Source organism: Harpia harpyja, chromosome 10 (genome assembly GCF_026419915.1).
Source record: "Harpia harpyja isolate bHarHar1 chromosome 10, bHarHar1 primary haplotype, whole genome shotgun sequence".
Taxonomy (NCBI): domain Eukaryota; kingdom Metazoa; phylum Chordata; class Aves; order Accipitriformes; family Accipitridae; genus Harpia; species Harpia harpyja.
In genome coordinates this window covers 13,126,254-13,142,043 of record NC_068949.1, presented here as the reverse complement: position 1 = coordinate 13,142,043, position 15,790 = coordinate 13,126,254, and the positions used below count along the sequence as shown (strand labels likewise).

At 37.6% G+C, this 15,790-nt stretch overlaps 1 protein-coding gene across 7 annotated transcripts in view; it reads right to left on the bottom strand.

Annotated features, from left to right (window-relative positions):
• FAM13C (family with sequence similarity 13 member C) overlaps positions 1-15,790 on the bottom strand; it is a 142,702-nt gene that overhangs the window by 89,171 nt on the left and 37,741 nt on the right. For all 7 annotated transcript variants that reach the window (XM_052798904.1, XM_052798907.1, XM_052798908.1 and 4 more), the window contains one exon: positions 14,045-14,091. In XM_052798904.1, coding sequence (XP_052654864.1) covers positions 14,045-14,091 — 47 coding nt within the window. The remainder of the gene's footprint in view (positions 1-14,044; positions 14,092-15,790) is intronic.

The window sequence follows — 15,790 nt, the reverse complement described above, 5'->3', positions numbered from 1 at the left end:
GAAGTATTCATTTTAAGATAAGCATGAATATCTCAGTCTGATGAACAGGCAAATAAAGGAGCTAATATCATTTTGCCAATTTAAAATTGAACCGGGAGAGCTTTCTGCTAATAAAATAAACCACATAAAAGTAATTAGCTTTCTCTAAAAGAAACTTTTCCACCCTCTCAAGTGTTGTCAGGGTGTTACTTCCAAATTTAATATTAGCTTTGTGAAGCAGAGTAAATTATGTTACTGGTATATGTTTGTCTTTTCACTCAATTGATATAAAAGTATTTGTAGTCTGACACAAAAAGTCAATTTATACAGAAAAGTACAAAAACTAAACATAAAGGTTTATAATTTCGTTATTTGCAAGTATTTCTAGCATAATTTTCCTGGGAACATGCAACCACATCTGCTGTGGTCACTGCTGCAACTGTAATACAGCATGTAGATAAAGCCAAGTTAATTTTAAACTAGTTAGCTCAACTACAGGCACTTCTTACTTTGCCATAGTGAGGAAAGAGCTTGGCATGGGTTCCTTTTCTCAGTATTTAATCAAGTCCTAACTTGATTTTTATAACTTACATGGGTTGCTATAGCCACACTGATGTTAGTTCAGCTAACTTGAGTTAGTTAATCCAAAACTGTTCTTCTACTACATTATACAGCAATTTCAGCTACCAGACTGCAGTAGACAAGTAGCCGTACAGAACAGAAATTTTAGGACAAAAATCTCATGTAAATCAAACCACAGATGCACTCCATAAATACATAATAAAATAAATGCTTTGCTGCTTTTAAAGTGTATTTGAAAAAGTGTATTTTTGGCATCAATCTGAGCAAACACGTTCAAAGAAGACTGAAATGGACAAAGTTATTTCAAAGAGAGAGAATGAAGTGGGATGTTGATGTAACGTTTGTAAGAAACCCATATTTTCTTGGTGACCACTTCATAATATTTTCATTAACCTGTCTCACACCTTTGAGCTCCACTGAAGGGAGACTAAACAAGCTGTCCACCACATATTAAATTGCAGGACAAGGATGCCTCCTCCCATCCTGGAGCTCATATGCTCAGCAAGTCCATACGCTTGCCGCACCTCTGGCTCACACAACCCTTCCTTGACTACATCACAGCCTTGGCAGGAGCAAGGTGTAAATTTACCCCCTACCTAGCAGCTCAAAGAAATGTATCAGCATCATTGCAAAACTACACTGTATTTTCTCTAGAGTTTCATGACACCTGAGACTGTATGCTTTAGATGGATATTATCCAGGAGTCCACCCACACTGTACTTGCACCATCTGCTTTCCCAGCGTAGCCATATTACACTTTTACAAGTATCATAAATTCTTTTATGGTCTTTCTAGGTGTTCAGATGTGACCAGTCTGAGGGCTTAAAATATTCTCAAAAAACAATATCCCAGAAAATTTTCCAATTTACCATTTTAATTATATACAGCTTATTTAAAACCCTGTTACTACCTTTCAGGGCAGTCCTTGCTCTTCTGAACAAATCTCTTAAAATAAAACACAGAAGAAAAACAAGAAACCATGACGCAAACCATTCCCACAGGATGCTATGGACTATTAGGGATACAGTTGTTTGAACAGATGAGAAAAATCAAAGTACTTTTTATACAAAATTGTGATTTTGAAAAAAAAAAACCCAAAACTTTCTGCATCAAACAATTAAGAAGAAATACAATATACAGAATTCAAAACACAACTGAGGCAGAGAAGGGCATTCTGGCTACTGCCCTGAAAACCTCTATCAATTTGCTTCTCTTCAGAGCAAATGGTAAAGGAGTCATTGATTTTTTTTCTTAAGAGGGGAGCATGGAAAAAAAAATCAATATTTTGGCAATCGAGGACTTAACTGGAAAGATATTTATCCATGAGAAAACATCTGCAGCATGCAGTTTTAATGAGATTCTGTATCTGTGTCACTAAATTACATTTTTAATCTGCAAATGGTAAAAGATGAAAGCTGACAATTGTAACGGTTTAGCTAAAACTTTTTCTTCCATTTTTTTGGTGAAGGAAGAATACATAGTTAAAAGACAACACAGATAAACCTATGGTCTGAATTTCAGTCAGGATATTGTCTTTCCTGTTACCAGTTTTGCATAGTCTCTAGAGCAACCAAGTTGGAAATGTAAGCAGCAGACTTCTCAGAGCTTTCTCTGAAAGACAGCTAGCTTTTTTCATGCTGAATCTAAAACCCAACAAGATTGTATCATGTATTTTTTGCTTCACAGAACTGTCAAGATAAAAAAATTCTAACATATTTGTTCATTTGTGCTTACATTAAAAGAGTAAATGATCCACATATCAGTCTTCTCAAAGTTATAAAAATATTTCTCAAAATCATCAAACAAGGCAAATTAGATACCACAATTAATTTAAAAACATTTCAGCAGTGTGATTGGAGGCTTGCCTCCTTTCAATGTAATCAGCCATCTTTTCCTTTTAATATTTGAAGTCTTCCACCTGCAGGCTATTAGCTTTAGTGCTTTGCAGAGAAAGAGTCAAAAGAACTGATAAATAGAAAATACCAGCCATTTTTGCCAGCCAACAGAAACATCAGAGGTGACATGCAAAGCTAGCCAATATGAAGCAGCTCAGCGTGAATTTTCCATTAACTCAGGAATATGCTATTCATATGGAAAACTACTGAACTTCAAATATAGGAGGAAAAATCCTGGGGCTGATATATGCATTTCAACATATTACAATAAAACCAAAACAGAAATTCAGAGAGTTTGCTTTTATGAAGGTTATAGTGTGAAGTAGTAGTAAGAATACTGGTTGGGTATTTTTAAAAAAAAAAGCTTGTTCCTTTTGAAGCCATGGCTATAGGACATGGAAGGCAAATAAACACTGTTTTTGGGAGATACTCTAATTTCACTATATCCCCGTATTACTTGGAAAAATTTGATATGCAACACACATGATGCAAAAATGCCAAAGCTTTGGAAAGTCCTGAATAAAAATGGAAAATACTTTGGAAAACTAGGTGACAAACGAGTGTCAGTGTTTCACACAAAAATCATCAATATCAGAGAAAATAATAAGCAGTCATTGAAAAAAAATAACAACCTTAACTATTAAATTGCAGATTGACCAAGATATATTACCCACACATTCACACACAAACCTGTCTGAGCCAGGTGTAATAAAAGGATGAGTTATACTGCCCACTACATGGGACTGCAATAGTAACACAAAGTTAGCAATTCTCTACTAAGTCAGTATATCACCTGGAAAAAAGGATGAAAGTGGCATTCACTACTGACACACTGCACATGGTCTGAAAAAGAAATGAAACACAGTTACCTTTAAAAAGATGAGAACAAAATAGCCAACGTATGCATTGGTGTAAAGTCAAAACTCTACTACAGTTTGCAAATGACCTTAATAAAACTTACATGGTACTCCTGCAGTTATCCTGCCTGCGTAGTACTACTGCCCGTGGGTGCAGGAGCATGCAGGGCAGAAATCAGCAGGAAGCTTAGGAGACCAAATACAGGCCCCAAAACACTGCTAGGCGTTAAACCAAACCCCAGCTCCAGACATTAGGGAAAGTTTTTGAAATCCCAAGGCGGTGTCCCTGAGCGCTGCTGGTTTTTGGTGCTGACAGCCACAGCACTACCCAACACAGCACACTTCCAGCATGAGCCAGAGCACGGCCATGAACTCGGTGCATCTCCTGCCCTGACCACAAGGCCTGAACTCATTTCAGATCCAGGGGCCTGAATACACCATCCACATGTCCAGTATATTCATTAGCCACAGCTAGATTGCATGAGATTTGTCTGACCTTGCTCAACAGGAAATGTACATGTGCCACTTTGGAGGTCTGCAGTCCATGAAAGCAGAAAACTGAAACATCCAGAGTTTCCATTCCTTCCATAAAACAGGAACAAGCACAGCACCAAAACCTAGGGAGGATACGCTTTATTTTCCTTTCTTTCCCCAGCAGTGGAGGATTCCTCTAAAAGACTGCATACAAACCAGGATCAGGTTTTCCTTTCTCAGTAGCAATGTGGCTTAAGGAAAGACCAATGGGTACAAGCATTTTCAGAACCCAACCAGTGCACAAAATTGCACTTCTAAAACAAAACCAACCCTTTTCCTGTTGCCAATAGCCTCATACTGGAAAGGATATCTAAGAGTATATTAGTCCATCACTGCAGGTCTATGCTGGTATAACTTTATATCATAACAAGCTCTGATTGGAGTAACACAGACATGACTCAGATGTTAGATGGTATCTAACAATACAGTTACTAATGAATTTCTGACATTGGCCATGCATGAGAAAAGATTCATAGCCACCTAAAACTCCACTGTAGTACTTACAAAACACTTGTCCTCTAGTAAAGAGCTGGCTAGAAGCTTTTTCATTCTAAACTCAATGAAGTGTCACCAAAACATCCCGTACCTTCAGAAAGGGAACACTTTGCAGAGAGATATGGGTCCTAAGAAAATTTTTTATCAAAAAATCTTTTTGGATTAAGTACTCTGGTATAATGTGGCAAGAGAATGACCCAGAATGATCTGAAAATAAAAAAATTCTGCCGTGAGACAGAGTACAAAACAGTCTCTCATGAATAAGTCAAGCTCTTGGAGAACTAAGAATTAACTACAAGGTGGTAAAACAATTTCTGTCTTGAGAAGAAAAACTGAAACCCAACAGAGGAAGAAATAGTTATATTTTTTTAAATCTAAAGTGTAATCACAGAAGCAGAGCTCAAATCAGAGAGCAGAAGAGGAGGGGGGAGAGGAAGAAGCATCATTTGCTAAGGGCTGCTGCCTGCTAGATCAGCAAGTCGCGCTGAAGGAAGCTGACTGCAAAGGTCAGATGGAAGAGTCTCTGGCCCAGATAAGAAAAGGTGTCTGAGAAAAAGGGCGAGATGAACAATCTTAGGCTCCTTTTGCCTATCAGAGTTCAAGGAGTGTCTGGACGATGCTCTTAGTCATATGATATAGTTTTAGGCAGTCCTGCAAGGAGCACGGAGTTGGAATCGATGATCCCTATGGGTCCCTTCCAACTTGAGATGTTCTATGATTCTATGATCAGAGAACTGGGATAGGACATAGAGGAAGTTCATTACCACCTAGTGCTGCCTAAAAGAAAAACGATTCCTTAAGAAAGCTTTGCAACCTTCTTCAGCTGTTTCCTTCAGACACCATACATTCCTGAGCAGTGACCACATATCAGAGTTTCCCTAGGGCACCTGGAAAGGTTGGAGGTGCAGCACTGATCCAGAGTGCAGAGAACCAGTGCCCCAAGGTACCAAGGAGGAGTATTGGAAGTCCAGGTGAATTACAGACAGCCTAAAGAGACGAAAACTGGAAGCCTACACACACCCAAGGACCTGGCGTGGGGCAAGGAGACCCATGGATCAAGCATGGATACTACACATAGTGCTGCCAGGGGCATTAATCCTCTACTCAACAGCAAAAGAAGATTTAAATACATACCACAGCCCACGCTCTCTTCTGTTGCCTACAGCTGTGCCATCTGCACAGAAGTCTTACAGCATGGATCATGCATTGCACACAACACATATTGAAAGAGGTCCTTTTTCCTCACACTGGGAGTCTAGACTTTTACTAATGCTTTCCTTTACTCCTTCCAGGCAAAAGCCTGTGGCACGTGACAAGAGGGTATTGGGACATTTACTTGGTAACAAAAGTTCTCTGAGCCCTCTCTGCAGAATAAAAATATTGCCTTCAAACCATCTAAGTGGTTAAAGAAAAAAGTTGCTCAATTAATTAGAAAGAGCCTCCACAGCATTCCCCATGGGTCATACCAAAACATTATAGACTTCATCCTTTTTATTAGCCCCATGAATATTTTATCAGAAGTGTTCAGGACTGTGTAGTGAAAAGCAACACTAGATAACATTTTTGTTAGACAGCAAAATTATTTCACTACTTCATAAAGAGGCAAAATCTTAATTTAGTTACTTTATTGAACTTAACCATAGTTGAATCTTCAGATCACACGAAAGTCAAAGCAAAACAGATAGCATTTCAACCCAATATGCTAGGGATGCAGGGAAGTTGAAATATTAGAGCAAACTAATAACTGTTTAATGAGATACAAGGCAAAATCAGAGTCTTTGTATATTGCTAGTGGTTTAGAAGTGCCTTCAGATTCTAGGTTCAGAATATTTCATTAAACTTGACAATTAATTAGTGGGCCTAATGATCCCCTATTCGGCAATCTGAGAGAAATGAACAGGAACATGTTTTCTGGCCACAACCATCCTCGCTGGAAATCTTTTGCAATATGTTGCAATAAATAACTAGCATCCCTGCTCTCCTGCGCAAAGTCAGGTTTTTCAGGTTTTTGTGCCATTACTCTCAATTACTAAATTACTCCAAAATAATTAAATAGAATTAAACAGCTAGATGGCTTATGGTATCAAAGAAAGCATCAAGGAGTATCAGGGAACTTCTTTGCCAATCCACTGAATTTCCTTTCTCAGTAATAAAACAAGATCTGATCCAGAGTTACATCACGGACCAGTAGTCATGGAAAATAACATTACCACTGTTTTTATGGTGATTCATATCCTCTAATTTTCAAATTCTCTTGACAGTCCTGCTGTGCCACAAACAGCATTAATGTTACACTAGAAGAGAACCACAGATCTTAAGTGCCATTTCTGAGAAAGGAGTTCATAAAATTCATAATCTGTTACTTTCCAGGCTCAGCCATTGTCAAAGATATATCTGCAGGAGAGTAACAAAGTCAATGGACAACACAGGTCTTCAATGTTTCTTAAAATAACAGACCACATGAAGTGCAAAACATATTCGACCATAAAAATAAAAACAAAACCTAAAATATTCCATATTGACAGTGCTCATTTTATGAAAAAAATCTTTGCATGCTATCTTTCCTGTGCAGTCTGAGTCATGAAAAATGTAAGATGTTGAAGCTAGGGTAGGAATCTAAGATAATCTCAAGCTAGGGTAGGAATCTAAGATAATCTCAACTAGTTGCAGAGTTCTCCTCTTCAACTTTGTTTCAGCAGCAAATAAAATCAGCTCTGAGACACTTCTTTCATAACCTCCTGTGTGAAGAAAGATTTACTCGTTAACTCCCTCTAAAGCTAAGGAACTGCTCCAAAAGCAGAGCCCAGTACCAGGCTGCATTACCATAGCTGCTTACACAGGCAGGAATGGTGCATAATGAACTAGGCATTCAGCTTTCCCTCCCCTCTGCTCCTCATGCCTTTGTACTGCCCGTTAACACCAGAATGACCCTATCCCTGAAGACAAGAGCTGGTCCACAGATAGCCTACAGGAATAGTACTTGCAAAATAGTTGGCTATTTATATATTTTGCATATGCTTTAATTACACTATCACTACAGCACACAACAGCAACATGCTTTATAAAGCACTGGCAAATTTTATGGTAATTAGAAAGCCCAATTAGCAATTCTCACACCACGGGCAGATTTTGTTTGATTCAGCAACAGTTAAAGAGAGAAAAATTTAGAAAAAAAAAAAGGCTTAAAGGTATTTGAAGTTGCAGACAGAGGAATCTAAGTCTGTAATTTGAAGTATATCTAACATATGTTTGAAATCTGTTCTTCTCAACAAGGGGTTTGACTTGGGAACACGCTTCTTGATTCAGTTCTGCAGCATTTTTTCTCTCATTGACATAAGTGGCTTACAGTTGCTCTGGAAAATAATTTTATCCCATAAAAAGAACTATCAAGAGCTAAGAGCAAATGCAATTTTAGCTTAGCAAGTCACACGCCATCATAAACCATTTCTGAACAGAAATACAATCAGCAGTTGTACTAGTATAGGTAACACTCAAACGAGAGACACTTACCAATTACCTCAAGTTAGGAAAAAAAACTGGTTTTACACTACAAAGTGGTCCCCTGTGGTGGTTTATACACCTTTCACTCTTAAAGTATCTACTGCCGAAGGTGATCCTACTTAGTTCCCAGTAAAGATAAGATGGATCAGAAATGCAGCCCTGTTATTTCAGAGCAGTTTAGAAAGGTGCCCAGGTATGCCAGCATTGAAATGTTGCTATTTGATATGAGAGATGGACTGTGTAAGTCAGAAGTAAAGCAAGACCAGCCTCAGGCTTGGGAAGAATTCTGAATGTTCTAGCTCAATAATGTCCCTAGCGTAAACTGGACTGGCTTCTCTTTTTACATAGACTACCCAAAGCTCTTAAGACAAATAAATTCTAAATTCTATTTTCATAAGAAATCAATAGGGAGACAGTTCATGTAATTCTATTTCTTCAGCTCCACCCCCACAGCTGATATGACTCATGATCCTCAAAGTTGTTTCAGCTTTCAGGGATATTAGTACTTGCCTCATTCAATTTACTGTAGTGCTAGTTATACTGAGATACAGACACCTGCTTTACAGCTGTGAGAAAAATAAGCTACTTGACAGCAATTAAGGTAAAACTTTGCTTTGGCATAAATTCTGGAAAATTATTTCTTCAGTCTGTCATGCTCCCTGAAGAAAGGGTGAAATGTTAGCAAATTTTAATGACTGCTCTTAAGAGGAAATGAGGGAAATCCAGAGAATTATACTTGCAGATTAAAATACGGTAACCTAAAACTTCTGTAGAGTTCTACTGTCAAACCCCCAAAGCTGAAAATGAACCCACTGAACTACAATTTACAATGATAGCCGGCAACACTTCCCAAGGATTTTGCACACATGTCACTTGTTATTGGATTTAATTTTACTAGAGACTGGATGAAAACTATTTTCTTTCATCTGGAAAATACTCAAAAATTCCTTCCTTTCTTTTTTTTCAACAGCGAAGGTTAGAAATGAAAGCTTGACATTTGGCACAATACCTACTTAGAAAGTGTAGTTCCATAATTTATGTCTGCATCCTCATCCAAACCACTAGAAATATTCCCTGCTGCATACCCTATATCAATAAACAGGACTCAAAAGTGCACACGCACATGGATGGATATGGCAGAGCTGAGCTGAGTCTGGAAAGTGGCTCACATTAGCTATAATCATTCATGATGATGTATTAGAAAAGATGTGACTGCACCTGCTTAGTCTGGATCTATCCCTAGGTGCCTACAGGCAATGCCCAAGATGACTGGACCTGCTTTCTCTTCACCAGCCTGACTGCGTGAACAGAAAGAATTAGTGTTAAAAATATTACTGTAAAAAAAAAAAAAGTAAAAAAGATTAATGTAAACAGTGGAGTAGCAGTAACAGCAATGAAAACAGGTCTTTCTAAGCAGGTGTGAGGGAGCTGAAACAGTGGTAGCATACCATATTACACATTACTCTGGAGTAAGGGTGCCTGTGCACATGATGGGGAAGTAATATTAAGCTGATTTAGTTAAGCTAGTACAAAATGCTGTGTGGATGCATTGTCCCTTAACCAGGTTTATTTTGGTTTAATTCATATCAAGCAGAAAAAAGCCAAAGAAAAACAAGACCTACTCTCAAAACCAAAGGAAAAAAGCATCATGTAGAATTTTACATTACTTCAGCTAACACCAAAGGAAGCCTGTGTACATGAGTATGCATGTGGACAGACATAATAAACAGTGGATTTCCTCAAAACTCTCACCTAGAGGATGTAAAAAGTGTATTTGGGACACTAAAGCAAAGCCAAGAGCATTTGCTGATTAATATGTCTTCATCATTGACCTCACTACCAAGAAAATATCAAAACCAAGTTTTTCATTTCCTGTATCTTGTACATGAGAAGAAAAAACCAGCAAAAAGTAATTCCAGTGTACTGCAAGAGGCATTGGTATGTCAAGCCTACTGCATAGCCACAGATTTCCAAACCCTTGTCAACTTTTCTGAGTCAAAGACAAAAAATTCAGTTTAAAATATAAAGTGTGATGAGAAAAAGAATTTGATCAGAAAAAATTACTCCAGAAAGTTTTATTACACACTTGCCTTTGCTCACCAATTTTGCCATCTTTGATCTTCACTACAAATTGCCACTGCATTTGAATATTTTGTGAAAAGCATATTACGAGAGTGAAGGAGGGAAGTGAAACATCAGCCTTGTGATCCCTTCCTTCAAAACACGCTTCATCCATTTTGAACTTTTCTTTGTGGACTTGCTAACTTGTTAATCCCTAGACAACTTCTGACAAAACTTTCATGATAGGTGGGACAAGGTATGTCAATTTTATATTGCTAATATTTTATACTCTAAGCTCTCCGGTTAATTTACACATCTTTTTCAAAAAAAGACAACAGGATTATATTAGCATTGGGGGGTGTATAATGGAGCTAGGCAGGACAAAAGACCAGTTTCCTATAACAATAACAGTTCTATTTGTGCCTACTAGATTGAACAGTATTTAGCATCATGTACATTGACACTGCCCTGGTTGTGTCATGTGTGTGCTGCCATGCAGTGTTCCTGCAGCTATCTAATTTAGCCAGCAGAGTTGGTAAATCTAATTATATTTAACAATTAGCTTTTACATGGTAAGAAGTAACAAAAAAAAAAAAAAAAAGCCCAACAGGATGAATCTGCCATAATTAATTGTTCCCAAAAGAAAACTATCCTGCAGCATTTCTAGATTCCTATATATGCTAATAGTCTATCCCCCAAGACAGACACTTTTATTTGCCTTTAATAACAAATTTAATTTAAAGGGATTAAAATTGCCTGGCCTAGCATACTGATAGACATCTATCAAACACATTTCTGTATATCAGATTCCCAAGCTGACAGATTTGTATATGCAATCAAGTTAAGCACCTATGAAACAAAATAGAAAATCATTTAATAGGTATCTTGTGGTATCATACTGATTTACCTTAAAAGGGCATAACACTAACCCAGCTAAATGAAAGACAATTCTTATTACACAAAATTAAAGTAACAGTAGTCCGTAGTTTGCTAATCTAAAGTGTGAGTCATCCTCCCTTTTTCATGATAAAAGGAATTTGATAAAAGTTAAATTACAGGGACAAGTTTTAGTTCCAGAATTTAAGAGCACAGGATAGAAAAAAAGGCAGTAAGTAGCTGAAAAAGGGAAGCATCATCCTGTTTTGTCTGCAACTGCTTATATTATGAGGGAAACTTGCAACACCACATAGGTGTACTAAACAACAAATAACGTATTTAATGTCAGTGATATAAAGGCAGGCGCACAGTAATTAGTCTTGCTCTCAATTCAGAGCGCCATGAATTTTGGAAAGCTAAAGTAGATTTACTGTCCTTTCCCAGTCACGTACTCTTGATAAAGCCTTTCTTTACCAATGTATTTACTGAGAAACTGGGCAGCACTTAATTGTGCTTAGACTTCACAAAGATGATTTTATGGTAACCAAATACCAATGCTTTGGGTCAGAATCAGTAAGCTTCACAGTAGATCCAGCAGGTTTCTTAGTTACCATACTTATTCCCATTACAGCAGACTGAGGCTATGGCTCTCTCTTCTACCTATTTACTTCAAGAGTATTTGTCTTTGTGCAGTACACATCTTTTGGGTGGCAGACTGTCACATCTAAGAGCTGGTTTCAGAAGTGACCTTGTGGCATTGGATAATTTTTTTAAACCAACAATGTTGCTCTATGCAAGCAGTGCCCCTGCTTGCTGGAGGTCAGGTGACTTCATTCAGGTACTCCATTCTCTGCTCAGACAAGAATGTGCCATGCTAACTCAAACTAAATGGTCAAATGGTTAGTTCATCCTATTTTGCCAGAAACAAATTGCTATGCATTTTCACTCCAACAGAGTGACAGAAACAAACAGCTGGGGTTACAGCTTTGTAACGGATACCTTTGACTGCCCTGAGGGTTTGCAGAGTGAATATTTACCAACAGCATTTGCTTAGTTTTGTTTAAGTGAAAGCAAACAAGTTAGGAAATTCACATCAGCAATTGGCCCACTTGCTAATACTGAACAAATAATAAAGCACTGCGTCCAAGACAGGCATATTCAAATTCATTTCCTGAAAAAATTGCCTTTTGCTGATCTTCACCAGATCTTGGTGGTAAAAGAATGAACACCAGTGAACGTTAAGTTCTCTGAGAAATGTGACTCTGGCTGTCCCAAGGATGCATAAATTAGGTTTGAATTTTCTGCAGAAATTGCAGCTAGCAAGACAAAATTATGGCAGATGTGTTCACAAAAAAATATTTGAGGATGAGACTTTTTTCTTTTTTAAATCCAAAATTTATGGCACAAACTCAAGACAGAAAACTTGGCTTTAATTTCACTCAGTGCCCAAAGAGATTTTGAACTAAATCCCTGAGAAGAATGCCCTAATTTCTGTAGGGTGGAAGCTGAGCATTTCCAGTCTCCCTGCTGATATGCTCCAGTGTTTATAAAATACATTCACACACAGGCTTTTTTTTTTTTTTTCATTGCAGATACTGAAATTCAGCTCTTTTATAACCCAGATGAACATCCAAACCATTAATTACCAACTGTGTAAGATAGGAAGTACTTAAATTCAGTGTGATCAGAAAAAAACAATTGCCAGTTGTTCCATTATGATCAAAAACGTAGAAAAAAAATGCCCAGAATTCCTGTTTATCTACTGAACCCAGGACTGTATCTCAGATCCAGAAATTAGTTAGGACTACAGGCAAGTCCTGCACCAGACCTAAACAATCAGTATGATTTAGAAGATACCCTCTCACAGAACAGAATATTATTTCAACAGTGCTTGGTAATTTCTGTAGTGATAAAGGCTCAACACTGGGAGGTACTATCTGCTGGCAAATAGAGATAGTATCTTTTGAAATCTTCTCCCTTGAATTTTGTCTCCCAAATGATGTATTATACTCCCTTATTGTTCTACTAGTATTTGATTAGCTTTTAGGTAATGTCAGCTTGCCTCTGCTTCAATAGCTTTGTCTAAAACCTTGAATTATCTTTCCTAGCTCCCTCAGAAAGCTATTTCCTAACTAATGTGGTTTATTAATCTGCTGCATTTCTGGCAAAGCAAGCAGAATATTAAGTGGGATACTTCAGCAGCATCTGGCATTACAAAATATCTGGGAAATACTTGAAGTTGCTCTGAACCATAACATCTTTTCCTCAGCTTTTTCACTGCAGAGCACAATAAACTTGGCCTCCATTATGGCGTTTCAGTGGAATCTCAGAACAAAACAAAATCTAGAAGACTGGAACATGTACCATGATTTTCCATTGTCTATTAGTTTAGTCCATGTATTTCTACTCTAAAATGCAAATAGGGGTGGGAACGCATTACTGTGTTTTTAAGTCTTATGGGTAAAAATATTCCTTTAAGAAATTTTTTGGCTAAGCTATGGTCCTGTGGTTAGACAAGTCAAATGCTGGAGAAATGATGCAAGGAAATCTAGTCTTGGGGCATAACACAATACTGTTTGCTTACATAAATGCAAGTCTTATAAAAGCCAAGTCTTTCTGACAGAAACACAGTGAAGGATTTCAGCTTTGTTTAGACATCAGTTTTTCTCTCTCCAGAAAATTTAGCCATCTGCATAAAGCATAGTCATTGCACACCCCAGCCCTCTCCAAAAAGAAGCTTTCAAGATACGACTTCACTGCCAGCCCCTTCCCCTTCCCAGGAGAAAGCGCACACAGTTACTTATATATTTACTCTGATTGTATCTCAGCCTACTGGTACAATACCGCACCAGTGCAAACCCATGAAACATTTCCTGAAACTAGGCAGTTCACCCTTGCAGCTTAGGAAATACCAACATGTGACCCATGAGAGAAGTATGTATAAGCAGAATAAAAAATTAGAGGAATAACGAAGACCAAAAAAAAAAAAAACCCAAACCCAACCAAAAAAACCAAACCCAACCCACCCAAGAATCAAGAATACATTTGTTTGGGGGTCAACTGGTGACGTTGGCCGGCTAGACCTCCATTCATCCGTCTACAGCTGATATACATGAGCGTTAAGACTTCGAGAAGTTTCACTTTTTAGGTTATTCCTCCAACAAACCAACTTATCATCACATTATAGAAGTATTTTATATGGATTGGTAGTGAGATATCAAAAGTTTCCATGAAGCAGTTAAATAACAGGTGCTTTCATCCTACCTTAATAAGATGAGTCTGTCTCTTTCTTCATCTTCTGTGTTGTTTTCCTGTGTAGAGAAAAGAAACAAAATGTACAAGGCTGGATTTCAATTCAAGACCAGCTTGGTCCACTGTTCAGTTGTGCTGTTCTTGTCTATTTTCAGGAGGATAAACACTTCTTGCTCATTTAAGTGTTTGTAATTTTCTTGTCATAGTCAAGATTGCACCCTATCATTTTCTAGCTAGCAGCCCATGTGAGGGAGCTGGAAATTCTTAACACAATCCTAATAGAAACAGCTGGAAAAAACAGCACCTTTAAAATATTAAAATATGATTTTTGAATGACCACTAAATTAGGGGCACTTTTCCACACATGATAAAGCAGGAACTCAGTAGGAACACAAATAAAGGAAAAGTGTACTAAAAAAATACTTAGAACATAAAGCATACCAGTACACAGCACTTCTTTCAAAAGGAAGAAAACAAAAAAAGAAGAGGAAGAAAAAAAGCCTGTTTGGGCAATGAAAGGTGTTGGGTTTTATTTTCTGTTTACTATTATATAATGGTAATAAACCCAAACCAACACGGAGACCTCAGCTTGGATTCAGAATAATACTTTCCCAAGCCCAAACTTTCTGTAGCCTGAGTGCACTCATCTCTACTCCATGAGAAAGCTTGGCTCTGCAGCTTTTCACATTGATGTGATGTATTCCATATACTGAATTCCCTTCTGCTCAGGGAACCTGCAATTTTACACAATTTAAGAGCTATGATAACCCTATAATTAGTAAACATTGTGGCAAACAGAAGATACAAATTTAAAACGGTAAGAGCTCTTAGTTGAATATGGGAGGCATCTACAAGAAACACGAAAGTAGCCAAATGGGAAGGATTTTAAAAGACTCTCCCCAAACCAGCTGGAGCTTTTGCCATTTAAGACTGAACTAAGTTACAGCTTTGAAAGACCTCAGTGGTACTATTTTAATTTATTTTAAGAGATAATAGAGTTTTGAATCAGATCTTTTGTTACCTGGACTCCAGACAGTTAGTGATGTAATTGGAAACTGGAAAAACTATTCTGGCTTTGCTACCCTTTTCACTTTTTATCCTTTCATCCATTGTGATTTTTTCTGCCTCAGTGCTATATCCTAATCTAGAAAATTAGGACATGACAAATATTCACCAGTTTGTAGTATAGACAGAAAAGTGTTACTGTAATTACATCCATCATGTAGTTATCATGTAGTAACAAAACGGCCACTACATACCTAATCAGAGCTACCCAGGAAGAACTTGTCATGCAGAAAAAGTGATCAAGTAACCTTCTATTAACTCAAGCCTCAAGCAACCTTACAATAATTACCATAAAAATGGAAAACTTCTGATTTAGGCCGTAAGTCAGGCAAACGCTTATGCACATGCTTAACTTTAAGAACTTAAATATGCTAAGCACTTGCTAAGTAGGTTGGCAAGCACTGAACTGCCTTGTTAAATAAAGCAAGACCTAAATCTTACACACACACACACACACAAAGCAGTTAGCGCCTGCCACGACGAATTTCACGCATAGCACTGAACTACACAATTTCCTTCATTTACATTACTAACACTAATAATGCTCTGGTATAAAGGAAGATGATGAGCTCAACAGCTAGATCAATGGTTCAGCATGTGAGAATGCCCACTTGGAACTCCAAGTCTTTTTGCTTGCTTTCTTTGCTCTCCTCCCCTAATACATGTGTATAGTTCCCAGTTTCACTATAAATT